At 45.5% G+C, this 27,913-nt stretch overlaps 1 protein-coding gene across 1 annotated transcript; it reads left to right on the top strand.

Annotated features, from left to right (window-relative positions):
* Nucleotides 1-3,377: 3,377 nt before the first annotated feature.
* On the top strand, nt 3,378-16,193 carry LOC307084867 (brevican core protein-like; the record flags this gene model as incomplete). The annotated part of the gene is made up of 15 exons (XM_079749371.1): nt 3,378-3,386; nt 3,639-3,652; nt 5,063-5,139; nt 5,398-5,808; nt 6,227-6,401; nt 6,524-6,651; nt 7,048-7,341; nt 7,871-8,746; nt 8,907-10,157; nt 13,132-13,239; nt 13,863-14,021; nt 14,262-14,344; nt 14,877-15,021; nt 15,393-15,575; nt 15,896-16,193. The coding sequence occupies 15 exons, from the start codon at nt 3,378-3,380 to the stop codon at nt 16,030-16,032; spliced, it is 4,050 nt and encodes a 1,349-aa protein (XP_079605497.1). The 3' UTR covers nt 16,033-16,193.
* Nucleotides 16,194-27,913: the final 11,720 nt, after the last annotated feature.

Genomic DNA, 27,913 nt, shown 5'->3' with positions numbered 1-27,913 from the left:
GAACAAAGTATTACCATACACTGAAAAGAGTGGGAATACAGAACGAAAATAACACATCTAAAACACATATCAGTAAGCATAGTCGCTCTCAGTAATCCCACCAGAATACCCTTCGCTTCTCTCTCCAACCAGCGGGGCTGAGCTGCAACATCCCCGCAGTAGAGCGCGTACCTGCGGGAGCCTCCGTACCGATATCAGCGCCACCGCATTGACCCAAACTCTCCGTGGTGCTCGGTTTATTCCGAGGCGCACTGTGCGTCTCTCGTTTTAAAATGCAGCTAAACGTTATTGGCTGAAAGTACACAGTCACCGTCATCACTAAACAGCCCGCGACATTAGTTATTTTCTAGATGTCACCACTCCCCCGCCCCCCTTTTGACTCAAGCATGCACTGTCTTCATTCTGATTGTTTGGTGGGGGGTCCTACGAAAGTGGGCTGTTCAGTGGTTCATATTTGGCTTCACTTTGGCGGAGGTCTCTCTTTCTCGACGTCCTCTGGAGCCGGCCGGACGCTGAAGTTCCCCTACCTGCGCAGAACACGTCGCCTGCACACTCGTGGTCGTCGACGTCGCAGTGCACTGAAGTCTACGCACTGCGCCAAGTTCACTGGAAACGGTCAACGGACAGAGAGAAACCTCACCAAAGATTGATTTCATCAGCTGAAATGCTTTTAAGGGGAATCCGGTAGGCTGACGCTTTCTTAAATCCATCATCCGCCTTGCCGTCTACTTTTGGTTATTTTCATTAGTGTCACGTAGTAGCCTAATTTACTAACAAGTTCAAGGCTACTTTTGGCTATTAAAAAGTAATGACCGAGTATTAATGAATAAATGAATTAACGAATTGCCTTGTCTTGGCTACTAAGGTCATGCATATTTTTTTAATGTGAGCTATATTAGCCTTAGTTAACGGGCTCCAGAATGCATCCTACCTGTGTTAGCCTACTTCACTGCTCTTTTCCCCCTGCCACATCAATCTGTCTATCAGCCTGACCTGAAAGCAAATCGGCTGGCGGTGTTTTTTTGTGGGATCCAATGCACTGCAATCGTAAGATATCTTCAAGCGAACTAATGGATGTGGATTTGGTGAAGAAAATGTACTTATATAGACTACATATACATTGGGAATATGATAATAAAAAACCTTCTAATTCACTTAACATGGTAGCCTAGTTCATTCAGCAATATGGTACCAATACAATAACCATAAAATATTCCATTATACTTTGCAATAACTATATGTATCTAATTGTGTTGAATTATTTTATGAATGTGCCTTCCTGCCCTCTCTTTAAAAAAGAGAGTTGTGCCACAGGCAAGTTTAAGTAAATTACAAGCATTCCCCTGGCCCATGGTTTGACCTTAAGACTCATTGCAAGGTCATCACTAAAGGACAGGTAGAGTGAGAGTGGAGAAGAATAATATATGACATCTCTTATGTAATGGGGAATGCAGAAGGTTTCCTTGTCTTAATGTGGTACCCTGCCACAGCCATTTTAAAATATAGCAAAGGCAAAGTCTAAGAAAGGGATGCAGTGATTCATTCAAATATGTTTTTGAAAAATTGCCTTTGATTTCGGAGATTTTGCCACGTAGGTGATGTGAAAGCAGTAAATGGTTTATATGGTAGCTCATATATCACAAAAATGTGATGATGCATGCAACATAAAGAAATGGAGTGGTTCTAATTAAGGATGCACCAATGAGCATTTGGTCAGGCATACTACAGATCTGAAAGTGTTGAGTCGTGAATTTTCTCAACAGGACATGAGCCAGAACTCATTCAAGGAGGGTCCGATGATTATATTAAGTATGTCATACCCATTTTGCTTTGGGATTGGCTACCGTTAATAAAATAATGTCAATGGCTTCCTATCACAATGTGAGAGACGACAGGAAAGAAAAGTATTAAAAAATTTGAGATGGCGACAGAGAGAATGGAACTCTTCCTTAGGAAAACGGGTGACACAGTAGCTGTCCTGGAAAATTAGAAATGTGCAGACAGTAGCACAGGGAGCTCTAGCCCCACAGTCCACTAAGCCAGGTTCAGCAGTGAATTATTGTCCCACATAAGCCTGACCTGGCTAAACCGGGATCAGAAGTAATTTCCCTGGTCACTGCTACCTGAGGTAATTAGCTAAATCGACCTTGAAGCATACAATCGCCGCGCCCACCCACCAAGTTGTGGTACCGCGCACAACTTAGCATTTAAATGTTTGTTTACCAAACACGCACCAATGGTTTTTGTTGTTTATGTTTTAGTTTGAACCATTAGGCTTCATATTTAGAAATTGTAACATATTATCCCCTAGGATTTTTCCCAATAGGTCTAGGTTTTTGTCCTTGTTTGTATAGCTGACCAGTATGTCACCAAACTCCCTTAACTACCATTATTTCTGGTGGTTTTTCGTATATTTGGGTATATTCCGCAGTGATGGCAGAGCTTTCTCGCTTGTCTCTACTCTTTTTGCTAATTAAAAGCAGTGCAAAGCCATGATAAAAATGAGTCAATGATAATAACGATGATCTGAAAGAGGAAGATGGCAAAAACAAGCCAGTGCCAAGCCTTGATCTGCCGTCAACTGCTGTTGGATCAACACACACTGTGGTTTTCAGCCCTGCTTTCACGACAATTATACCATTTGAAACATTTCTACTGACAGTATCTTAATGTGACCTTTACTATACCCCACCAGGGCTTCTCTTTGGCCCTTTTCTTAGTGGTTTTCAACTTCTCTTTTCATCCTTGAAAAGAGAGAAGGATAAACGCAGAAGAGAAAATTTTTAAAAAAGCAAGCGTGCCTGTGCCATGTCCTTTAATTTTCCCTAAGGGATTTTTTGTACGCAGACTCTCCGGAGTGAATGGCCAGCGTGCAGCTGTCCTACTTGCCCACTGCCTGTCTTTGTGAGCAGCTATCCAGTCAAGAATACTAATAGTCATGCCCAAAACGTGGAGTGACCCAGCTGGCTTGGAAACAGATTCACATTTATTCAACCTCCAAACAACGCCATTTAAGATAACCATGAAGTGTGTGCTGCATTTGTGCTCCCTCCCCCCGCTCCCTCCATTTTTTTTATCAGCCATGCATTTGTGATACAGTTGGAGTTCTGTTCAATGATTCTGTGTTTATTATACAACTCCTTTAGGTAATCTCATTTTATTCACACTGAGATTTGTGTCAATGACAGCTCTCTCACTCTGTCACACACATACACACACCAACACTCACTCCCACAAATGCACGCACACACCCACGCACACAAACACACACACACACATACCATGCACTCATACCCGAATGTACACATGCACACACACAGACACACAAACGTTTACAGCACCTCCTCTGTGCTATATTCCCCAAGGCTTCTTTCACTATGAAGAGTGTGAGTTAGGTTCATGATTTCGACTTCTGGTTGTCTGCTTTTGTTACCAGCAGCAGTCAAAGACCTAGCTGTCTGAAAAAAATAAATAAACCCTTAACCAAGATCTCTACCTAATAGCTGAAACAAATCCAACAGGAAAAGCGGTAGTGGAACATAGCTCTGACTTGGTTAACCCATTTCATGGAAATAAAAGTCGCCTAAGTATAACCTCCGGTGTCGCTAACCTCCGGTGTCGCCCTCCTTGCGTTCCAGTGTGGCGAGGGCGTGTAGGAGGAAAAGGCCCGGTTGCAGTGGCACATCACAGCTGGACCAGCAGCCCCCGTTCCCCACAAACACACCCCCTCGCTGAACGATCACAGCTTCATTACAAGCACAGCTTCACAAGCACATCACGACCCCTTCCCACTGTGTGCGATCACTGCACTTTTTAAAACTCACTGAGCAGCATATTCTTCCGAGAGCGCTAGACGGTTGGTAGCCCGTGAGTCGCTCCCGCGATGCGGGCACCGCCGCTGGGTGCGGTGGTCTGAGGTCAGTGTCTGGGCGGTCTCCCGTGCCAGGGGGGGGGGGGGGGGGGGGGGGGGGGGGGGGGTTGGTGGTGACGGGTGACGGGGCGCTGGCAGGAGGCCTGCGGGGAAGACCAGACTTGTCATTAGCTTGCAGCGGTGATGAACAGTCTGTGGCGAGATGGCTGTGTGTGTGTGTGCGCGCTCCAAGCCTTCCCCTCCTTGGAAGCCAGCGGGAGCGTCGCCTGTTTTCCACGTCTATATTTTCTCTTTCTTTTTTGTATGGTGGCTTTCTTCATCGTTTTCAGGAGCCTGGTGTGTAATGGTTATATTACAGGCAGATTTTTGTGTTGTGCGCCAATGTATAGCAAAGCTACTGGATTTCAATCATTTATTTAGTTATATTCATATACATTTGCGATTTCTTCTTTTCAGTCAAAGCCTGTAATGTTTTTTACTCTATTTTAGCCAATATTTGTACATATATCATCCAGACCTTTTTCCTTTTATAATCTAGCCTACTAACTTAAGGCTGTTAATTAAAAGACATTACATATATATTAACACCCCTTACCACAATTTACAATGGGATTACTTGCTTTAGAGTGAAATAGTTGTAAAACAGTGGATATTCAGTGGCTGCAGTGCTTATACACAACACAATGGAAAAAACAGAAGCAAGCCAAACCAGGATACTAAACAGTTCATCATTACTCATCAAGGGAATCGGCTATTTTTACAGTCACTGTTGCATATTCCTACGGATGAATTGCATGGTTGATTCTATACCACCTGTTGCTAATCGACCAGATCAGAGAGGAGAGGACTGATGGGAACTGTTGAATCAGCATGGCAACAGTCACTACAAAGGGTTGTGTGGGCTACTCAGTGACCATCGCACAGGAAAAACCTTTCGGTAAAAACCAACAGTGTTTGGATGACTGCCTCACAGGACATGACCGAAAGCCTGTCTACCGCTTATGATCTAACCGTTCCCATTTAAGGAACTAAAATGTAAAGTTGAGCCACGTTTAACCATGTGTGACGGATAAAACCCACAATAGGCTGAGGGTGTATTTAGTCGTCTGTTACTTTATTCAGCTTTCTATTTTTTTTCCTTCTAGAAATCTCCCGCCTCTGTTTAAAGCTTTAATCCTTTTTCCTCCATAGATTTGCCCAGCTTCTACCAATCTTCTGCGCACTCTGCCAGCTCACCACAGCCTTCCCAGCCACCCACTATGCCCAAGGTAGTTATATCCCTGCTTTTATTATTTCTTAAAGTTATCATCTCTTGCGTGTAGGGAATAACATCCTTCATTCTATTGGACGTGTCGTAAAAAACACAATATTGACTGCGCTGTCCTCTGAGAAAGAGAGAGAGAAAGATCAATATCTATATCTTCTCCATGGTTAAATTTAATGCCCCACCGCAGTGAATCACGTCTCCTCCCCCCTTCTCCTCTTCCCTTCTCCTCCTCCCTTCTCCTCCTCCCTCCCTCTCCCAGACCACGGCCCCAAGCTCCAGGTAGACATCCCCTCCCCGGCAGTCCTCTCCGTCCCGCTGGGCAGCTCCATCGCCATCCCCTGCTCCATATCCCCGCCGTCGACCCAGTCGCCGTCCCTGTCGCCGACCACGACCTCCGACCCTTCCCCGTCCCCCGCCCTGCCCCCCAGGGTCAAGTGGACCCTGGTGGCGGGCGGCGTGGAGACGGAGATCCTGGTGGCGCGGGGCGAGAGGGTGAAGGTCAACGAGGCGTACCGGGACCGGGCGGCGCTGCTCAACTACACGGCGTCCCCGCTGGACGACCTGACGCTGTGGCTGGGCGAGCTGCGCGCCAGTGACACCGGCCACTACCGCTGCGAGGTCCAGCGCGGCCTGGAGGACGCCAGCGACTTCGTGGAGCTCAAGGTCAAAGGTGACTCAAGGGCGATCCCCCCCACACCTGTTGTGTTATTGCGTTGGTCTTCTAGGGGGTATTTGGACTGCGTCTTAAAGAGGACATTTGCTTGAATCTGCAGGCAAGGATTCCATTTTTTAAATGGTTCTACTGACCACAAACCACAGGCTCGTTTTTTCGAACACGGGTGCGTTTATATGGGCGTGAAATAATTTCTGTTGTCTCTATTGGACACGTTTCTTGAAGTATCTATCCATTATTTCTTCCATATATCCTCGATCTCTTCCTAAATTGTTTTAATGGTTCATAGAATATCACTTTAACTAACTTCCTACACTGCGTACCTAGTACTTGCGGCTCTAAGTGTAGGGGTGCACATGTGTGTATGCATGTGTGTGTGGGTTCATGCTAATGTTGGCTTTCCATCTCCGTCCAGGCGTTGTGTTCCACTACAGAGAGGCATCTGGCCGCTACGCCTTCTCCTTCCAGCAGGCGCAGAGGGCATGTGAGGACATCGGAGCCCACATGGCAACTCCAGACCAGCTGCTGGCTGCTTATTATGATGGCTACGAGCAGTGTGACGCCGGCTGGCTGGCTGACCAGTCCGTCAGGTAACACTAACAAACAGCCTCTGAGTTAGTGTTCGCCACCCCAGCCCAAATATTACTGTTATGCTACTTTCCTGGTGGTCATTGATTTTTTTATGTATTCTTTGTTATTGTTCTTTTTCCAGGTATCCCATCCAGGTTCCTCGGGAAGGTTGCTTTGGGGACATGGACGGAAAACCGGGAGTAAGGAACTATGGGACTATGGATCCAAAGGACCACTATGATGTGTACTGTTATGTGGAGCAGATTGATGGTAAGGGATGGTTCTTCACTACCATTTCAGGATAGGACAGACAGGCGTATATTTAATGTACTTTCCTGTCATGACAATGAACCAGTGTCTTATGTCATGCCGTAGCAGATAGTATCATGTAGATAGTAGAGAGATTTGGTTTCTTTGGTTTCTTTATATTAATGGGGCTGTGAACCTTGAATCTTTCAGCTTTTGCTTGGTGAGATGTCTTATATGATGTTAAACATACCGATTTACATGAATCCATATAGCCAAACAATTACCCATGTCATATACTGGTGAAATGAAATAAAACATAATGAAAAAAACGATCTATAACACAGTGTGTGTGTGTGTGTGTGTCTGTGCATGTGTGCGTGTGCGTGTGTGTGTGTCCGTGCGTGCGTGTGTGTTTAGGGGAGGTGTTCCACGACCCTTTCCCCCAGGCCCTATCCTACGAGGGGGCGCAGGCCTACTGCCAGCGGGTCGGGGCGGCACTGGCCTCCACCGCCCAGCTGTACTCGGCCTGGAGCGACGGGCTGGACCGCTGCAGCCCCGGCTGGCTGGCCGACGGCAGCGTGCGCTACCCCATCCTCACCCCCAGGGAGCGCTGCGGGGGCTCCCAGGCCGGTGTGAAGACCCTGTATCGCTTCACCAACCAAACAGGCTTCCCAGAGAGCTCCGCACTCCACGACGTCTACTGCTTCCGAGGTCAGCCTTTTCCCCCCGTGTCTACGTCCTGCTTGTTACGGTGCCAGGTTAAAGGGCGGGGCAATTATTACGATTTCTATCTCAAACGATCTCCAAACTATTTTTTTTTTTAATTTAATAAACGTTTTATAGAAGAACAGCTGGATACATATTTGTACATTATTTTCTATTTGGACATTTTGTGTATTTTTTAACGGGAAATTTCAAAGTTCTCTGTTACAAAGGCTGAATAGTGAAACAAAAAAAGTCGTTTGAATAATTGGATTTCAATATCGACCAAAATAATCGCGATTATGATTTGTTTCCATAATTGAGCAGCCCCACCAGGTTATATGAATCAAGCTGGTTCTGTTTCACAGAGCAGTCATCCTAGGAAACACAGGTCACATGGTACTTGGTCAATGTGTGTTTTCTTCTCTAGTTTAGTCTGCCATCCGTGCAGACCCCGTACATTAAAGTAGCAGACCCATTATTACTGTCATGAGCGACATCTGTTTACATTCCCCACTCTAAACCTACCCTTCTGCAGATCTCAGCGACGTGCAGACCGACTCTCCGCCGGACTACGCGGCCACGGAGCCCGAGGACATGGGCCAGGACGTGGTGGTCCTCCTACGGCCCGTGGAGGAGCTGCAGCTGAAGCAGCAGTACGACCACAAGGAGCGAGAGGCTCAGAGCGCGCTGGAGTCCCTCCCCATCTCCCCGGAGCCAACCGTCCAGGAGCAATCCCCGGCACCGGGCGACGCCGAGACCACGCGCCTCCTCAACACCACCTCCCTGATGGAGCTCCTCCCGCCCTTTGACAAGACAGGGAACGATTCTACAACCACCACCACCACCACCGCCTCATCACCGCTGCCTGCTACCGGCGCCACCACAGACGACACTGACCATCCCCTTTGGTCCAGCACACTGTGGCCTGACGGCGATAATGTGACAGATACCAGCCACAACGCCAGCACCGGCCAAGCGGAGCTGGAGAAAACCGTCCAATCGCTGGAGTTCCCCGAGCCATCGTACGAGCCTCACAGGCATTACCAGCCGATGCCAGATGTCAATCTGGAAGAGCACCAGTCTCAGCTGTCAGATGGCTCCAAGCATTTCCAGCCGATGCCCGAGACCAACTTGGACGTGGAGGAACGCTCGGAAGGAAATGACAGCAGTCCAGACATCGAGCAGAGTGAAGAGGTGGTAGCCTCCGTTGTCCCGTCCACGACCCTTGACCCTGTGCTTGATTTGAACCTGGAAGAGACCGAACGAACGACCGAAAGGCAGCAAGCGTCCTCATCAAGCCGGCCCACAGGAGAGGTAGCAGGACGCGTGCTCCTGACCTCCACCGTGTCTCCGACAAGAGAGTCCACCTCCCTGTGGTTCCCCGAGGAAGGGTCGGCCGAAGATTCTCAAGGTAAGATAAGAACGCTGTTTACTCAAATACGTGGTGAGGGAAGGTTTTGACAAGGTTTTACAGAATAGTATAAAAATATGGTTAATACATTGATAAAGCCGTGTTGTGATCTAAAAGTCTCCTCTTGTGCAATTCCAACTGTGTTGTGGCTCTTCTCCAGAAAACGTCTCTGATGGACAAAACACCAGGTCAATGGCATCAACCATCGTGCCAGTATCCTTCACCTCACCCGTCTCTTCGACTCACCTCGCCCCGTCCTCCGCCACAGCGGTGGTCATTCCAACCGACCTCCCGTCTGAAGGCCCAGGAGCCACCCTCTTGTCTCCTCCGGAGGTCTCCGAGGCGGAGCTCCCTCAGGTGGTGTACTCTGCGGCCGTCAACCCCTGGGAGATCTCAACCAGTCAGGAAGGCAGCGGGAGCTCAGAATACGACGATCTGCTGAGCTCCACCTCCGCCTCCGGCACCACCAATGCGACCACCACCACCACCACCACCACTTCCACCACCGCCGCCAGCACCAATGCGACCACCACCACCAATGCGACCACCACCAGTGCAACCACCACCAATGCGACCACCACCAATGCGACCACCACCAATGCGACCACCACTAATGCGACCACCACCAATGCAACCACCACCAGTGCAACCACCACCAATGCAACCACCACCAATGCGACCACCACCACAACCACCACCTCCACCTTCAACACCACCAATGCAATCATCACAACCACCGCCCCCCCCACCACCGCCACAACACAGGAGGTGCATCCCACCGGAGCGGTGTCGTCTGTGGGCGGCACCGTCCACGAAACAGCCGTGAGTTCCACTGAGACTCCGGAGAGGAAGGTCAACGGCGCCCGGCAGACTGCCGGCCCCACTGCGGCGGTCCTCCGGGCGGAGGCCGGGGCCGACCCGACGTCGGCCGTCACAGGGGCCCCCTTGGAGCCGAGCACAGCGGGACCCCGGGCCGCACTCCGGGAGCACGGGTCCACCTCCGCCCCGAGCGACACCTCCCGAGAGGACAGAGACCTGGCCGGTTTCCCCATCGACACCCAGAGCCCCGGCGGGACTCTCCCCCAGGCCACCTCCACGGCGCAGGAGTCCCTGCTGGCCCCCGAACACAGCAGGGAGGCGCCCTCTCTCTTCTCCGTGGTGACCCGAAAGGTCCCCGAGGACGGCGAGCAGTTCAGCATGTGGTCGAACACGCGGAGCCCCGTGGCGTCGACGCCGGCCAAGGTTTCCCGCAAGACCCCCGGGCCGTCGCCGCCATCGCCGCAGACGACCACGTTTCTGCCTCCGGTGAACCAGGGTCGGGTTGACGAACAGTTCATGCTCACGCAGCCGCCCACACTGCTCATCTCGCCCAATGAGAGGGCTGCTGTGGGTAGCGCAGGGAACCCCTCAGGTAACGTTGAAGCCACTCTTATCAGTCTAACTACCCTGCTCTCTTGTTATTCGATTCAATGATTCCCTCCAAAAAAATCATGCCCGGTCCAACCCCCCTTTGCTTTACTCCCTGTCTAAACTCTCTGATTGACTAGCTCCTCTTCGTCTTCCTCAAACCCTCCTACTCCTCCTCCTCCAGCGTTGGCCTCCCTTTTTTCGTGCTTATCTTCTTCGGCGTCCTTCGATGCATTCACCCCTCTGACTCGCTACACGCTCCTTCCTATTTACTTTGAAATATTCTGCAGCTCTTCTCCGTGTGACACCCACAACCCCACCCTACTCCTCCACTCCCACCCAACCACCAAGACCTGCACAAGTTACACAAGCCATGTCTATTTGTGCTTGATGTCTTCTTCTTTTTTCTTACTCAAAGATTGACTTCTATGAAGTTCTTACCAGGAATGTCTGTGGCGTTATTTCCCCCCCCCTCCCCGAGTCAAATGGTCCTGGTGACGCCATCCACATTTCAAAGTATCTCGCCTGTGACAACTGAATTTAACTGAATCTCTGTCAGCTCTGGCTGAATGTTTGCGTACCTGAGATTACAACCTTTGAATGAATCCCCCCCCCCCCTCCCCAAAAAAAGCCAATATTTTTTCTGAAGCAATCTGTATATAGCCAGCCTGACATGTCTATTACGCAAATGCGTATCAGCAAAATGCGTATTAGTCCGGAACCTCTCAGTTCATTTTAGATTTCCAAGGGGCGTTCAACAGACCAAAATGCCCCTGGATGCATTGGATAGACCTACAACTAATCAGAGCAACAAAACGCGGGACAAATCAATGGCAGCCATCTTGTTTCTCTATGAAACTGCCTAAACACCGCTCCCATAGGGCGTGCCTCTGTACAGTCATGTATGAAACCAACCCCCTGGGATTGGCCTAACCCGGGCCAGGTCTACTGGAAATCTGTCTGAACGGGTGGGGGGCCAGAGCAAACAAAACATGAGCTTGCAGATTTGTCTGGTTCCCAGGCTAGCATATAGCTGCAGAAAGGACTCAAAACTTGAATGTCACTGTGTTGATCAATGCAATTGCACAATGTTTTTAGATAATACTGTGAATGGGTATACAATATCAATTGATCAAATGTTCAGATAATAGTTAGTAACTTTTTCTCTAATGTTAGTTTAGATCATAAACTTAGGCTTAGGCTCTGTAGTGGCCATTATGTTTCTTACTTAGTGAAATGCTACTGTCGCTTAACAAAACAGTATCAGAAATACAATCAAATTGTCTTTAAAAGTGACTTTGAATGATATTATGTTAATTAATGAAAAAAATTACTGAGCAGCAGGATTCCTGCAGATCTTCTGCCTTGTGGTTGCTGTAGACCTAGATATTTTCTTTTGAACTCCAACAAGTAAAATACCCCAGAGACAGGTTGCAAAAAAAACTGAAGGGGTGGCAGCTTTCTATTTTATCTAGAATATACAAAAAAATGATATGATATAGCTTCAGAACATGACTGTGAACAAGACTTTGACTACTTGTATTTGTTGGATGGCACATGCAATCATTTTAGATAATGCTGATATTCTAATGCACAAATCCTGATGGTGATTCATTATTAATTAGAAAGCACAAAATATCTTGTTTGTTGCACAAAAAAAGGTCAGTTGTTCTGAATTAAACTTTCAAGAAATGATTAAATGAATGACTGTGTTGGCGTTAGGTCTGTAGTCTTTGTATAGGTGCCAGAGTTATATGCTGAAGCTCATCCCCTGGTTTGCTTTCTCCACTATAAAGCATAAAACAGGTAGTTAAAACATTTTAGTCAATTATTTAGGAGCATTTTAAAGCTTTAAGACAAAGCATTACAGTTTAAAAGTGATCCTAGATTATCCTGAACTCATGGGGTACCAGGCAGTGTTTGATGTTATAATGGTAACAGCAGGAAGAGGTGAAACAATGCACCCTTTCATTGTTACAGGAAAGCTTTCCTTCAACACCAAGCCCAGAGAACAAACCTAATGTTCCACTTAGTTCCACTCGTATATCCTTATTCGCATGCCACAAACACGTTTAGATGATATCAAATTAAATTAAGATTTTAAATCTAGGCCTGTAATTCAAAAAGAAAGTTTTGTCATTTTTTTTGTGAATAGACTCATTACCTTTTATAGCAGCCAGCAGCTTCCCATTAGCTTGAGTCATTGCATCCGGAACGGGAACGCTGTTGACTGGCACTCCGAACAATGCCCTTAATCCGCCTCATCAGCGGTGTTTGCGGAATAGGAATTATCGCTCCATGCACATTGTGACTAATCTGCCTCCATCCCCTCTGCCTCTTCTGAGTGGAGGCTACTGCTGCTGCTACTGTTGATGATGATGAGGATGAGGATGATGATGATGATGATGATGATGATGATGATGGTGGTGGTGATGATGATGATGATGATGATGATGATGATGATGATGATGATGAATATCAATCAGAGGATTTGGATTTTTTTCCGGAGCAACACTTTCAATTGAGTTGAAAAGGAATGTCTCTATTATTTAGACAATAGTTAAAATGAGACATAATCAAAGCATAAAGATTGTGATATAAGAGGTTATGGCAGATGAAAGGTTGGATGAGATCGAAAATTTCAAACATTTTCCTGTCACCTTAAACTCTTTAGCCAATTGTAGTTTACATAACAAACAATTAATTTTTTGTGACTTAATTTTAGGATTTTACTATATTTCACACTATTTGTATAGTGTAGACTATACAAAATATCGAAATTGTATGAATGACTAAAAGAGTTATGGAGTTATAGAGACATAAGTTAGGCATATTTCCCCATACCCCACTGACATTCTCCCAAAACAATACGATGAACCAATAGGCTTGGGAGTTGTGAAAATGTGCTCTTGAGTCATTTCCTCAATTAAGTTATTTGGACAGCTCTTTAAAAAACAACAACATTGTGCATGTTTTAGATGCATGTCTGGTGGACCCCTGTCTCAACGGGGGGACATGTGTGGAGCACAGCGGCCGTGTCCAGTGCCTCTGTCTGCCCAGCTATGGAGGGGACCTCTGCCAAACCGGTAAGCTGTGTTAAAAATATGATAATACCATTAGAGATGTTAAAGGCGCTGTAAGGCCGTCCGATTCGAGTCGTTAGGAGAGAGCACAAAAGACAGTTTTTAAGCTAAAAACAGCCCAAAATATCCCCCCTCTATCTCTGCCTCCTCCCTCCCTACATTTCTCAGCCATTGAGATATGTTGCACTTTACTGAGCTAAGGCCATTTCTTACAAGTTACACCCCAGAAATATGCTCTTAAACCATACCTACAGCACCAACTCTCACTGTTACTTAATATACAGTATATATTCCCATTGCAATACAGTGCTTACTGTGGAATCTATACACTGATGTCGAATTATTCCAGAAAATCAATATGATTTGACCGCTTTGTTTGTGCGGTCAAATCAACCTCCTACAGAAGGATGTAGATGCTTTAAATTATCGTTTATTAATATATCTGGGGCTTGCACTGTTACAGCTCCAAATATAAATATAAAAATTGAAATGTATGATATAATATGTAATGTAATATAATACACATGTTTTAATACATATATATTATACAAACATATCATGCCTAAAGGGGGCTGCCTGTCTCACCCTTTGCCTACCCGGTCTCTCCCTAACCTCTGACCTCCCAGACGTGCACAGGTGTGAGCCGGGCTGGGATAAGTTCCAGGGCTTCTGCTACCGCCACTACGGCCAGCGTCTGAGCTGGGAGGTGGCCGAGCTGCACTGCCGCATGGCCGGGGCCCACCTGGTGTCCATCATGAGCCCGGAGGAGCAGACCTTCCTCAGCAGTAGGTGGAACAGGGCCGCTACTGAGTCATGTGATACTGTTGATGTGACGATTGTTTTTGGTTGGGTTGGCTTTCCTGTTTTGTCCGAGATGCACTGCTGTGAGTGCGGCCGCTTCTGGCTGTTGACGATTCTTTATATTAGAATAATGTAGAGGAGGGATGTGGCGTGGGATGATTTAAAGACAATAAAAACCAAGTAAACCCAAAAGTAAGAAAGTCACCCCCTTGTCATCTCCCCAGGTAAATACGAAGAGTACCAATGGACCGGGTTGAATGACAAGACCATCGAAGGAGACTTCCGCTGGTCTGATGGAAACCCACTGGTGAGACAAGAGGGCAGCAGTGCGACATTCAATTAAAAAGTGGTGGTTGACTTAATACTGAACACATTAAGACAACCACCTCAATGTATTTAAATACTTCTTAGTTAATTATACATAAACAAAGAAGTGACAGATGTATTTTTAAAAATTACCCTTTTTCAAATAGAAAGCCAGCACAATGAGTGGTCAAGTGAAAACATACATTTGCATTGTCCTTTTGTAAAGATCTAACAGTATGAAAAATAAAAGTGCTTTGATTTTATGTTCCCTCTGTTCAGCTCTTTATGTAGGAAATAAAAGAATAGGGCTTTCATGTTTCCTCTGTAAATCTCTATGAGTAGGAAAATAAAATTGCTTGTTTCATGTTCCCCCTGTACAGCTCTATCAGTAGGAAAATAAAAGCACTATGTTTTCATGTTCCCTCTGTACAGCTCTATGAGTAGGAAACTAAAAGCGCTTTTTTTCATGTTCCCTCTGTACATCTCGGAGTAGGAAAATAAAAGCGCTTTGGCCTCATGTTCCCTTTGCATAGCTCTATGACAACTGGCACAGAGGGCAGCCAGACAGCTACTTCCTGTCCGGGGAAGACTGTGTGGTGATGATGTGGCACAATGGTGGACGATGGAGCGACGTGCCGTGTAACTATCACCTGGCATTCACCTGCAAGAAAGGCACCAGTGAGTCACCTTTTCTTCCTTAAGGAACCTTATGACTTAAGTTGCGTCCACATTAAACTGAAGGTCATTTGTAATGTCATGTATGTCAGGGCTTCATCGCAGCAGAGTCATCGTAAGGGGGAACACAGACAGGTATATGTCATAACGTTAATAACAGACACTGGCACGCCTACACACAGATTAGCTTATTGAGCTACACCTGTTCTGAATCCACTACTCCGCCTATTCCATGTAATAGGTATTTTTGTGCTTACTCCGATATTTCGTCCAATATTCTAGAGTGCCAGATCAGAACGGATCACATCCTTTGCTTTGGGATCTTTGAGATCTTTGGGATCTTTCCTAAGTGCTCTCGCCGTTCCCTCCGACAGCATTGTGCGGCCCACCACCTAAAGTGAAGAACGCCTCCATTTATGGAAGAGTGGTGCAGAGGTACCAGACGGGGGCGTCCGTGCGCTACCACTGCGCCGAAGGCTTCCGCCAGAGGAGATACCCCCTGGTCAGCTGCCTGTCAGGGGGCGTGTGGGAGGAGCCTCGGATCCAATGTGTCCCAGGTAAGCCTTAGGCCACGCCTCCAACTGGACCAGGAAGAACAATAAACACCCCAGAAGACGAGTCCTTCAAAGGTGACATATTATATCACCAGGTGTGCGATGACGGATAGATCAGTCTACCAGCCAAGCAAGTGGACTGTAGCAAATGTTGCTCATCTATCCGTCACACATCTAGGTGGACACGCCCACTTGCGTCAGAAGAGGCAGATTTTCAATACGATTTGTAACAGCTAATCACACTCACACCTAGTGATATAATATTTCACCTTTAATGTTAATGTTTATCTGGTTTTAAACTGTAATCACCTTTCTTGTCATAGTCGGTGGGAGGATGTTGGAGGCAGCGGGTCACATCTATTCATCCACCGGAGTGATGTTTGCGGCTGTCCAAGACGACGTTGACGATGAAGCCACGACGACGGAGGCGTCGCCAGAGTATTGGGACATCAAGTTTTAAACCGACAACTTTTGTCCCCATCTTTTTGATTGTGCATTGACATATGCTATAATGGCGCTTCCAAACAAAGCATAAGCAGTAAGCAGTTAGACCACCGTTTTGTAATGCTGAGACATAATGTTGTTCTTAACTGAAAAAAAAAAGGAGCTGGGTTTTTTATACTTTCTACTGATTTCTACTTTGTGAAATTGGATACACCCATCCAGGGAAACCCTGCTGTGTCCAAAGCAATAAGATGATGTTGCATCTAGTGCCCTAGCGCCACTAGATGGTGCTATTGCTCCATTGAACCCTTGTACGTCTACTGAATAATTTGGGTGATCATGTTGAAGTAGAAATATTTTCAAACCGAGGAATTTAAAGGTGGATTTAGAGTAGGCTATCATTCAAAACAGAAAAAACAAAGTACAACCTGTAGACCTATTATGTTTTTATATTCAGCCCATGGTTCTTAGCTAGCCACGCATAGGAAACACAACAAATCAAAACCGTCAATACTTTTCCTATCATTTGTTGTGGGGAACCTTTGCCGACACAGTTTTGTCCATCAACTTTATGTTATAATAAAGTTTTGTAGGACAGCGCGGTGATTAAAATACATTTCTTAAACCATAACAGTTTAATTTCCTTTTTCTTATTCGAGAATCACATCATTAGTGGTAGGACCAGGTCCGTATATCTGCATATAGCATGTACAATGTGGAGAGGAGTCCAAGAGATAGCGGCCATCTTGTTCATTCGATTTGTCTGCCAACTAGTGCCTCATCTGCATAGAATTGTATTGACAACCCTTTGCCTTTGCCAACAATCTTCAGTACATTTGGTAGATCTACACATCTTCTTCAGGTGAGCATGTATTGGTATCTTAAATATTATTACCCATAACCCAAGCGTTATTTGAGTTAAACCAAAACATTTTTTTGTTCTTTCATCAGCCAATCACAAACCCTTTCAGTTACACAGAAATATTTTGTATTTGACTATCATTGATTGTATTGTAGCATATTTGTTTCTTGCTAAACTTTTCTTGAATAATCCCATCATCTTCATTCATGCTCATCGAGGTCAGCAGTAAGCAAACTTTCATAATGGCCTGATCCATCTTCCTCCTGCCAATGCTGCTTGCATCGATATTTGTTTGTCATTTTAAACAAACATGTTTTTGCAGGCACTATAACTTCTCCTAGCCAGCTTAAGACTATCCAAAACGGGCAGGGCCCATACTGTACAGTTTACTAGTTCCTTTCCCCCTCTGTCCTTGATGTGTTGTTGCATACTCTAGTCTAGGTAGTACTGAATATATGCGGAAATACATATACAAGATGATGTCGCGCGGAATTCTAAAACGCCGCCAGGTGGCATCAAAGAGCCGTTAACAAAAAGTGTTAATGACGCACTGTGCACGTCAACTTTATTCATAATTAAACACCAAATACATTTAACTTTTATCTATATTATTATTTAATAGTTGAAGTAATAGTTAAAGTGTATTTAGTAGTATAGTGAATTATTTATTCGAAGAATAATTATAAAAGAGACCAAAAAAATAACCACAATTTGAAAGGAGGTCATGATTTAAAATGAAAAAAATTGGCTGACAATAAATACAAACAATTGAAAGTACCCTATGTTGTACCCGATGGTGTCCTCTGCCCTGGGCAAGTAATCTTCTTTTCTATTTCTTTATTTCAAAAAAATATAAAACCTAAAAAATACATAGAATCTTTTTACAAAATATAGATGCTTATGAATCCGTTGCAAAGTTATATTTATATTGTAAGTAGCCTATTCGGCCTGTAGGAAAACATATTTACATATGCATACATATAACTCGAAAGTGTATCAGAAATAAAGTTATTGTAATTAATCGTCTCCTCAAACAGAGACGCTTTACAAAAACGGGGACATTTCTACTGTATTTGCTATTATATACAAGCCTTCATCATGTATTCAGAATAGATCATGGCCCGTGTTTGGAACACAGCCATGTGACCCAAGGCTCCAGCACAGCGGCCGACAGCGATAGGCCCCGACGTCTACAGCGCATTAACGGATTAGCCGCTAACAGTTTTGGGCATCACCAGGTGGCTCCCACTGAGACACAGTCTTATGTACGCAACCTCACGCCCCAAACCCCCTGTTTTAATCTCCTTCTACTTTCATCCTGTCAACAAAGACCGACCCTATCGCTCCTAATCAGCCCAGGCGATGTGAATCGACGAAGACCACTTGTTTTGTTCCTTCCTTCCTGGGGCGAGGGGGCGAGGTGGTTCCTTGTGGGCATGTGTATGGGACCGACGGCGTAATTCTCCGGCCCCTCAATAGACGGACGCGGCAGTGGCGGCCGTGGCTGGGTGTGAATGCAGAGGGCCGGTGCCCTCACCCGTCCGACACGGGGCCTGTGACACGGCTCCGGATGGGGCCGCATTGTGGCCTGTGACCTTAAGGTCGCGGGGGTTGGCCCGGGGATGGACGGCGTGTTAAAGGACTCCTTATGGACTTCCTCCCTCTACCAGAGGAAGTGTGGCTGGCTAATTGAGGGCCGGCCCCGGGGGTGAGGGGGGTTAGTACACCCCCTGGTGCTAGGTCCTTCACACCCCATAATGATCACCCCTGGTTCCTAGGGTGACCCGGGTGACTTCTGGCCGGTGAAAGGAAGAATTGAGTGTGGGGCTTTGCAGCAGGCCAGCCATGGTATCCCACTAACGAGGACACACTGCTTTTCAGTCGCGGTGTGAGCTGGTGGCTTAACACCGTTATGTTTAGCAGTTTGAGAACTTCGGCTTCTACGACGCAACTAAGGTTGTCTCGCTCGTGATCTATGATAAATGATTGAATCATCAAGAAGGCCTTCATTCAATGGATCCATGTAGGGAGTAGATGGTTTAAAGGAGGTGTGTTCGTGTTGGTGGAAGGGGAGGGGGGAGGCGGGTGGGGAGGGGGGGGAGGATTGGCGGCGGGGGTTCTTGAATAAATATAAATAACAACGAGTCCACAATAGGGCTGGACTTGACGGCATGCATCTTGCATCCCCCCCCCCACCCCCACCCTCACACATCCCCGCCCCCCCCGAGCTCCTTGTGAAAAGCCGAGACTGCGACGACATCAGAAGTAGCATAGAAAAAAGTTACGGGCCCCGCTGAAGAAAAGAGACAGAGGCCCCATTGGGTCTGGGAACGGCCTCAGCGCGCGGTCCCCAGCAGGTTCTCTGCCGGCTGCGTGCGGCGCCCGCCCGCAGCCGGCCCTGCATCCTAATGGCCGGGCCGACCACGTGCACGCTGCGCGCTTTTGTTCTGGCCAGTGAGGGCCCTCGGGGCGAAGGCTTCCCTCTGCGCACTACTTCAATGCTGCACGAGCACACACAACCAGGGGGCAAAGTACACGCGATTCATCTTGTTCAACAGCACACAACACAACATACAAAGTTGTGTTGTGATGTATAAATGAAGTATTTGCAGATACACGGATGCATGTTCGTCGTGGGCGTGTGTGAGGTGTTGTGGTACAAGTCACGACTTACGGATGTGAATTGTGTTGAGTATAATCAGGTTTATGTGTATTTTATCTATAAATATATGTTTCTATATCTATATCTGTATATATAAATATATGATATTATATATGTAAGCTATTATGTATAAGTCTTCAAAGTCTTGTGCTTCAAGAGATGCCTAATTAAAAGACACATTATAAATGTTTTTGAAAGGAGTCACATATGGTTCTTTACATTATTCTAAACATTAGCACCAAACTATCGAAGCGTTAGGACTCCATTGATCTGGAAGGTCACTGTGTCCTCGTATCCACAGTCTTAATCACCAGAATCTTCATCATCATAGTCCTCATCCCCATGCTCTTCCTCCCCATAGTCTTCATCATCATAATTCGTCATTACCAACAATCTCCGTCACCATAGTCTTCCTCCCATCACCATAGTCTTCGTCCCCATAGCCTTCCTCCCATCACCATAGTCTTCCTCATTCTCAGTGGCCCAATCAGGGCGTAATTAACACCCGTGATCTAATGGCCGGGGGAGGGGGGCTGACTGCGGAGCGATGGTGGGAAAACAGCAAGATGAAAGACTTTGTGGACGGACAAACAGACGGATGGGTGGAGAGGGGTGGGGAGAGACGGGGGGGATGGTGGGGGCCGGGGGTTGATGTGGGAAAGGCTGACTCTGTAGAGGAAATGATGAAGAAGTGCTGCATAAGCAGACACTGGTCACATTTATTTTTCTTCATTATCTCGGCCTGTATTATTCTATCTTCTTAGGGGGGTTATATTTGTGTTGCCATCATCATCAAAATAATATATTTTAATAATAATTAAATAATGTATTTTCATATTCGACTCAATTTAGTTAACATGATTAAGCAAAGGTTTAAGGAAAGATTAAGGAAAGATAACTTAATTCATGTAACATGTGGCAAATAACATAACATAACATTATCTTCCTTTTCTATGTAAATTCAAATTCATACATAAATCCACATCATACATAAACGTAAATATATATATTTTTCATTTATACTAGGCCTATAGCCTCATCAAATATTTTAAGTAGGCCTACTAACTTTTACATTTTCAAATTTTCTTGACATTATCTTACAATTATCGTATAATTATTAAAGGGTACTTTCCTAAATAAGTTAAAAACATTAAAATCGGATTATAACGTCAACCTTTTTTTTTTGCTAATTGCTTAGCGTGTTATTGGAACATGTCCTGGTTTCAAGAGACCGCATTGCAATATCTAAAGCGACCAATAGGGGTCACTTGTACATCAATAAGACGGCTACATGGAAATCATTTATCTATGCATCCCATGCTACGGCGGCTACAATAGAACCTTGTTGTGTGTCCATGGAATGCATGCATGCGTCTGGGAGTTTGTCTGGCTCTCACGACTCTGGGCCTCCACTCACCATTGATTGGACCCTATCTCAGAAAAACACACACACATACATGCACAAATACGCAGACACCTTGCAAAGAAACACACACAAAAACACACACACACACACACAGACACACACACACACACACACACACACACACACACACACACACACACACGCACACACACACACACGCACACACACACACCAGTTAACAATATCTAGTAAAATAAAATACATATTCAATGTTGAACGGCGCCTTAACGATTTTCTTACTTAAACATTTTGTGTGTTATACAATTGGCCAGTTCCGTAATGTAATCTTTTTCAATTGTTTAAGTTGATGGCATTCTGTTCTTGAACGAGAGCGCTACCGAGCCAACATCTTGAGAGGGCCTGATGACTTATTATATTTTATACTGTATCATACTTTAGTATCTACTGAATGAAACAGTTACAGACCATATCCTGCACAATACACATTTACACATCCTATACCATACATTCACACATACTGTACAAAACATTCTCACATCCTACACCATACGTTCACACATCCTTTAAGATGGGTTCACACATCCGATACCATACGTTCTCAGATCCTGTACAATACATTCACACATCCTATACACTAAGTTCTCACATCCTGTAGGCCTTCACCCCAGTCAGTCAGGAGGGACTACAGCAGTGGTAGGGCACATTGGAGGGGCAGGTGCGATGGTTGCTGTGAAGAACAGCTTATTATTTTGGTGAGCTGGTCTACTGTACATTTTGAACAGCCTGTAATCCGAATGAAATTAATGGTACACCAACTCAGTACAGGCATACGTGTCAATCCATTTCCACAACCTGTCCAGTGTATTAAGCGGCCTAGACCGCCCCCCAAGAGCAACGTTGCGCAGTGCAGACGGTCTGCACTGCCGCTGGCCTCATTAGCATGTGAAAGCCTCTAGTTCCTGTGAACCTATTTGCCCTTTGACCTTTCCACTGTGTGTCTTACAGACAGCAAATAGCAGTGGCTGAGCTGTGAGGTCCCCCCTCTTGGTTCTCACCCCACCCCTTGCTCCCAGCCTTCCCCGCCCACCTCCCCCCTGCCTCTGCGAGTCATAGAGGGATGTAGACACCAGAGGAAGAGTCAGACATGTCTAGCCTGATGCCCTCCGCCTCCCTCATGGCTCAGACTTGATGTTCACCACCCGGCGGCGTGCCGGGGGGCCTTCAGCCCCTGCTCTCCCCGCTCACAGGCCATCTCTGTAGGCTGGGGTTTGGCTGTGAGAATGGAGTGGTGGCATAAGCAGAATGGTCCCTCCCAGGTCTACTGTGAAACATGTGGACCCATGAGGAGAGATACCATCTCAAACTATTATCTTACTTATCTTATCTGATCTTATTCCTGATATTTATATTATGATATTAATGTTATAGTTTTAATCTGTACTTCGGCGAATCCATAGGAGGCAAATTGCAAATGATAGGTTGAAATGTCATTGATACGTCGTATGTTATATGGTAAACACAAAATAGTGCAATGGTTAGACTCGAAGAACCTAAAAATATATGAATGTTCCCTTTACTTTTTATTTAAAAAAAGCGTTTATGTATCCACCTCTGCAAGTTAAGTCTAGACCTGTATCAAAAATATTACCAGATTCATGTATTAATTCAGTGCACATGAATTCACCCACACATGCAAACACAGACACACCACCTCTGCACATTCCTAAACACACTCCTACTTAGTAGACATAGACTCAGACACAACTACGCTCTCTCTGAAACACATTCACACAAACACACACACACACACACACACACACACACACACACACACACACACACACACACACACACACTGTGACGCAGACAGTTTGAAGTGTCTCATCTCGCCGTCCATTCTCTGGCTGTCTACTCCGTGTGACCCCGTCTTTTTATAGGTCTAATTAAGGAGTCAGACCCTCCAACATGCCTCGGCACACTCACGGCTGATACCTCCTGCTGGTCTTCATGTGTGTCTGGGCGGGCGCAGAAGGGCTCTCAAAACGCCATCATTCAGATATTGTTTTCCCATCTACCTCGGTGGCCCTCTGGTCGGACGCCCTGAGAACGTCCCACAAAGATTTACGTCCTCTTCAATAACTAGACGTTTTGTTCCGGTTTTGGGTTTTGTGGGGGATTAGCCACGGGCGGCTATGGGAATTGATTTTTCATTTGTGGACAAAAGGTTAAAACCGACACCGGCTCAATGATATTGTGGCATTTATTTATACATTTTGTTGACGTTCTTTTTATCTGTGATCTTTTATCTGCCATGATATTTAAATAAAGATTATTTTACATTCTTACAATCATATATCTCTTTGTATATAAAGTGTATATATATTTCAGGTTTAGTTATTAAGTCACATGAAATTGAGTGATTTGAGTTTGAACATTAAAAGAGATGAATTATTGATATATTGTATTGCATTGGGTTGATAAGAAGTCTTATTTTGATTAGTTCAAATGTCTTTGAGTTTGTCATTGACATTGATTGAAGAAAAAAACACTTTTGTCTTTTTGTCCCATCCTGTGACCAAAAGTCACAGGAAGTCATTTCAGTGTTTTGTAACATTGACACACTTCTGTCCCAACGCTGACCGTCCATGAAAGCCTCTCCTTGACCCTGCCTGTCTGAACCTGACCTCTGACCTCTCGTTAGTAAGGGAGGCCAAGAGGTCGACAGCACTAGGTCAACAAGCTCTCTCTCCTTCAGTTGACTTGTGTTGATCTGTGAATCAAACTTCTTATTCGAATTAGAATCTTTAATGTTTTTAGAAAACTCACCAAAAATAACAAAGCATTTGAAGAAGTTACTGAAAAAAAATTAAAAAGTCACATCTATTTTATGGTAATGCTGCATGCGTCATCCGAATCCCCTGGGCCTTCTAAAAAAGTAGGGTAACAAGTGTCAGGGTCAAAGGTTAGGCTACTTGATGCTTTTTAAAGGGCCATCGTGGAGGGTCACACAGGGACCAATATGCTGCCTGTCCTCTCTCCTAACTGGGTGACCTCTCTCTCTCTCTCTCTCTCTCTCTCTCTCTCTATTCACCCCCCCACACACACACCAACACACCCACCATGCACAGGCACACGCATACTACAACACACACACATGCATACTACAACACACACACACACACACACACAGGTCAGCAGGGGTCAGCAGAGGTTGAATTAGGAAATGGCCCATTATCGCTGTGACCCTGGGTCTGACCCCATCTTCCCCTGGTGTCGCGGTGAGGAAGCCCCTCGTCCACTTCATGAAATACCTCCATTAACATTCCATTATGAGCCTGCGTTCAGAAGACATCCATTCACACCACGTTTCCTCTTTCTCTTCACTCTATTGTGGGGTCTGAACAATCTTGTGACTTTAGTAGACAAGTCTGCAGATTTCCTTTTACTAAGTTCACTTTCCTTGTTTTCTCTACCCAGGATATTGGTGATCAAATTAAGTGATATATTGTATAAATGCTGGAATATGTCATGTATGATTGTCAAAATGGTGATCTATGCCATTTTGTCTTCATTCCCAAAATGATGTCAGTGACGAAAAAAATATCCCATGTTTTTGCCATTCTCTGCCAACCAGTGTTTGAGCATTCCTCTCTGCTGCGAAGGCAGGAGGTGCTCTTCTGATGACATCATATTCCCTATTAGTACCTCTTCAAGATCACGACGAAGGAACACCATGGACGAGGTTTGTGTGGTCCGTTAAGCTTCTCAGACTCTGAAAAGTATAACACCACGATGTCACTCACTATTATGCTTCTATACACGATGATACTGAAAGATCTCATTGTGCTCAAATCGAAGTTGAAACACTTACACTTTAATGTACTAAACTATAATAGAATACCACTGTTTAATGATGTGCAATCTCGGTAATGGTATGCTTATTCGTTTTATTAGCATATAACTGTGCCATTTTCTCCCTTTACTACCGTTCGTATCAATGTTGTATCTTATCAAACTTTCAACTCTATATTAAAAGAGTGGACATTTTAATTGTGTGTGCCTCTTTACACATGCGTAGCAAAACGGTAATGAGATAAATTGAATTTCATATAAAAGTTGAATTCACCTTTGCTAAGCATATAATAACCGCTGACGAGGAAAGTGGATTTCTTGCCTCTGATTCAGGTCTTTGGTATCACTCCGCAAGTAGTCCGGGAACTTATCCACCCCAGCGTCTTCGGTTGCTAAGCGACGTGAACGTCTTTGGCAGACTATTTCTCAGCTGATCAACACTACGAATGGTTATTGTAAAAAGACACACCATGGGAAGTTATTTTTTTGTTTTGGCAAGTAGCCGTGTAATAAGCGGGATAATGTATAGAACGTCACCGGTCATTATCGAATATAAGCCCCTTCAGGGTGAACAGGACACCTCAGCTTCGCGTCTGTGTCCTGTTCGCCCTGTCTGGGCTTATTTTCCCGATGATGACCGGCGTTCTATACATTATCCCTTACATACGTGCCTCCCAAATAGGGCCTAAAGTGAAGTAACTTCAGCTTTAATATGAAATAAGAAAAAAATATATAGTTTTGTAAAATCCGAACTCCCTTAATTTTTAAATGTGAAGTTATTTAACTTAAAAAAAAAATTAACAAACTTTAACAAATGTAAAAAGTAATTTAACCCAAGCATCTTTCAGAGCAAATGAGATGTGTTTTTTATAAACTCCCATAATGTGAACAATATTGATTGTTCTTTACAGTCCTCCATTAGCAGTTAGACAGCGGAGTCACAACTCCCCCAGGGAGGGCCCTTTGTTCAGTTCATCACCGCCCTCTTTTCCCACTCCTCCTCTGGACATGCAGACGGGAACTTGATGTTGAACTTGAACCCTGTTTCCCCAAATGCCCCTCAGACACACACACACACACACACACACACACACACACACACACACACACACACACACACACACACACACACACACACATACACACACACAATCACGCACACCCTGATCTTTGACGAGCCATATCCTTTCAGTCAGTGCACCCCACCCCCCAATCTGGTCCATTACACCCTTCACCCTATTCTCCTTTTTTGCCCAACCATGCTGTAGCTCTCAAAATGTGTGTGTGTGTGTGTGTGCGCGTCACAGAATGCAAATCAGGCCCTTGGCAGCACGATATTTATCCCTCCAGACACAAGCTTTTGTTTAGCTAATGATACTGTGATCATCAGAGGGTCCCTTACGTCTCTGTCTGGAGGGCCGGTCTGTATCTAGTCCTATTTTAAACAGGCTGAGATCTAGTGGAACGGGGGGCAGACCTGTCTGTATGTAGTCTAGAGGAATCTGTATCTGGTGTAGTGGAATGGGTGGGTGAAGAAAGCAGTGGCTGAACTAGGATCACCCCTCATGGGTGAGCCTAGTTCATTCCATTGAAATAGCCACAGGGGCCATTTCAATGGAAGCTTAACCAAAAATGTAGTACCAGAACATGTGCTTGTGACGTTGGCTTTAGCTGTTGGAGTGTTGTTTACTTGAAACCAAATAACTGGAGAGTTCAGGCGACCAGGCAGTTGTAAGAATGAAGGTTGACAGACAAGGTAGCAACAGCTGGACCTAGAGAAAGAGAGAGAGAGAGAGAGGAGAGAGAGAGAGAGAGAGAGAGAGAGAGAGAGAGAGATGGGTGGGTGGGGGGAGGTTGATTGTATTTTATGCACACATAGTTAGTGAAGAGTGGGGTGATTTTAATCTGATTGCACTTGATTTAACTTGATTGGATTGTTTATTTGAATGTTTACTCTCATCTTATTCCACTGAGCAGTGGGGTTCAATATAATATATTGGTTTATTTAAACGATAATCATCATCCATGCTGGAGAGGGAAAAGCAAACGCATAGCACACCAAAACGAAGAATATGATGATCATATTCAGAGATGATCTCTCTCACTCTGGTGAACAGTCATACAGTTCAGTTACAATCCCTGAGTAACAAACTCCTAAGGCTAAACATCCACTGTACCTCATAGGCTACTGGATAAGACAATTCCGTAAATATACGCACCAGCACACACAAAAAAACCAGTCAACGTTCTTATCCATCTATGTGCGTTTCTACAGATAGCGTGCGGGACTCTGACCCTATCCTGCTAGCCTCTACTCAGTGTTGTTGCTGGCACTGCAGTGTCTCACCACACAGGAGCCCTGCTGTATCAAACTGCTCGGAGCCAGATGTGCAGGTTGGGCCTCCAGGCCACACCTGCACTGAGGGAGAGCAGCGGCAGCACATGCCCAGTACAGAGCGTCTGATTGGGTCTTTATTGGGGTTGATTTAAGCGAGGGCTGGGGCACTCTTCGTGTTCAGCAAACCGCCTCGTGGAAGGAGGAATCAGTGGCAATCACCTGTCACATTTTTGTGAACAGCGTAGTATTACGTTATGTAATTATTAAGTATTTATATAAGTATTATGTGTTGCCCGTTAGAAGGGGTGTGCGCAGAATGTCACTAGATGACCACTAGATGATTACTTAGAATGTATTCTATTGGAGACAAATTTGATGACTTTGATGTTTGTGAGAAACCTCTCACAGTGAGTGTGGGCATCAGTGGGGAGAAGGCCGTTGTTGAGCCCGCTATGGGCTGAGCCCAAATGGAGGGTTGGCTCTCGTACCAACCACCCATCCAACACTCTAAGGTTGTAATGGTTGCATCCTCCAGCTCACCCCCCCACAGTCTCTTGGAGAGTACAGGCTTGCCCCTGCAAAGTGTGTGTGTGTGTGTGTGTGTGTGTGTGTGTGTGTGTGTGTGTGTGTGTGTGTGTGTGTGTGTGTGTGTGTGTGTGTGTGCGTGTGTGTGTGTGTGTGTATGCATGTGTGCACCGAAGAGGAACACTAACATCTTGAAGGCTTGAAGGTCAACCTGGACATGGCCTGTAAGATGGATGCTTCTACCAGAGAGCAGGCCGCAGACATGTCTCAT

The sequence above is a fragment of the Pollachius pollachius genome (assembly GCF_949987615.1).
Source record: "Pollachius pollachius genome assembly, chromosome: 13".
Lineage (NCBI taxonomy): Eukaryota > Metazoa > Chordata > Actinopteri > Gadiformes > Gadidae > Pollachius > Pollachius pollachius.
The sequence above is the reverse complement of the archived record's forward strand: the minus strand, read 5'-3'. Positions and strand labels throughout refer to the sequence as shown.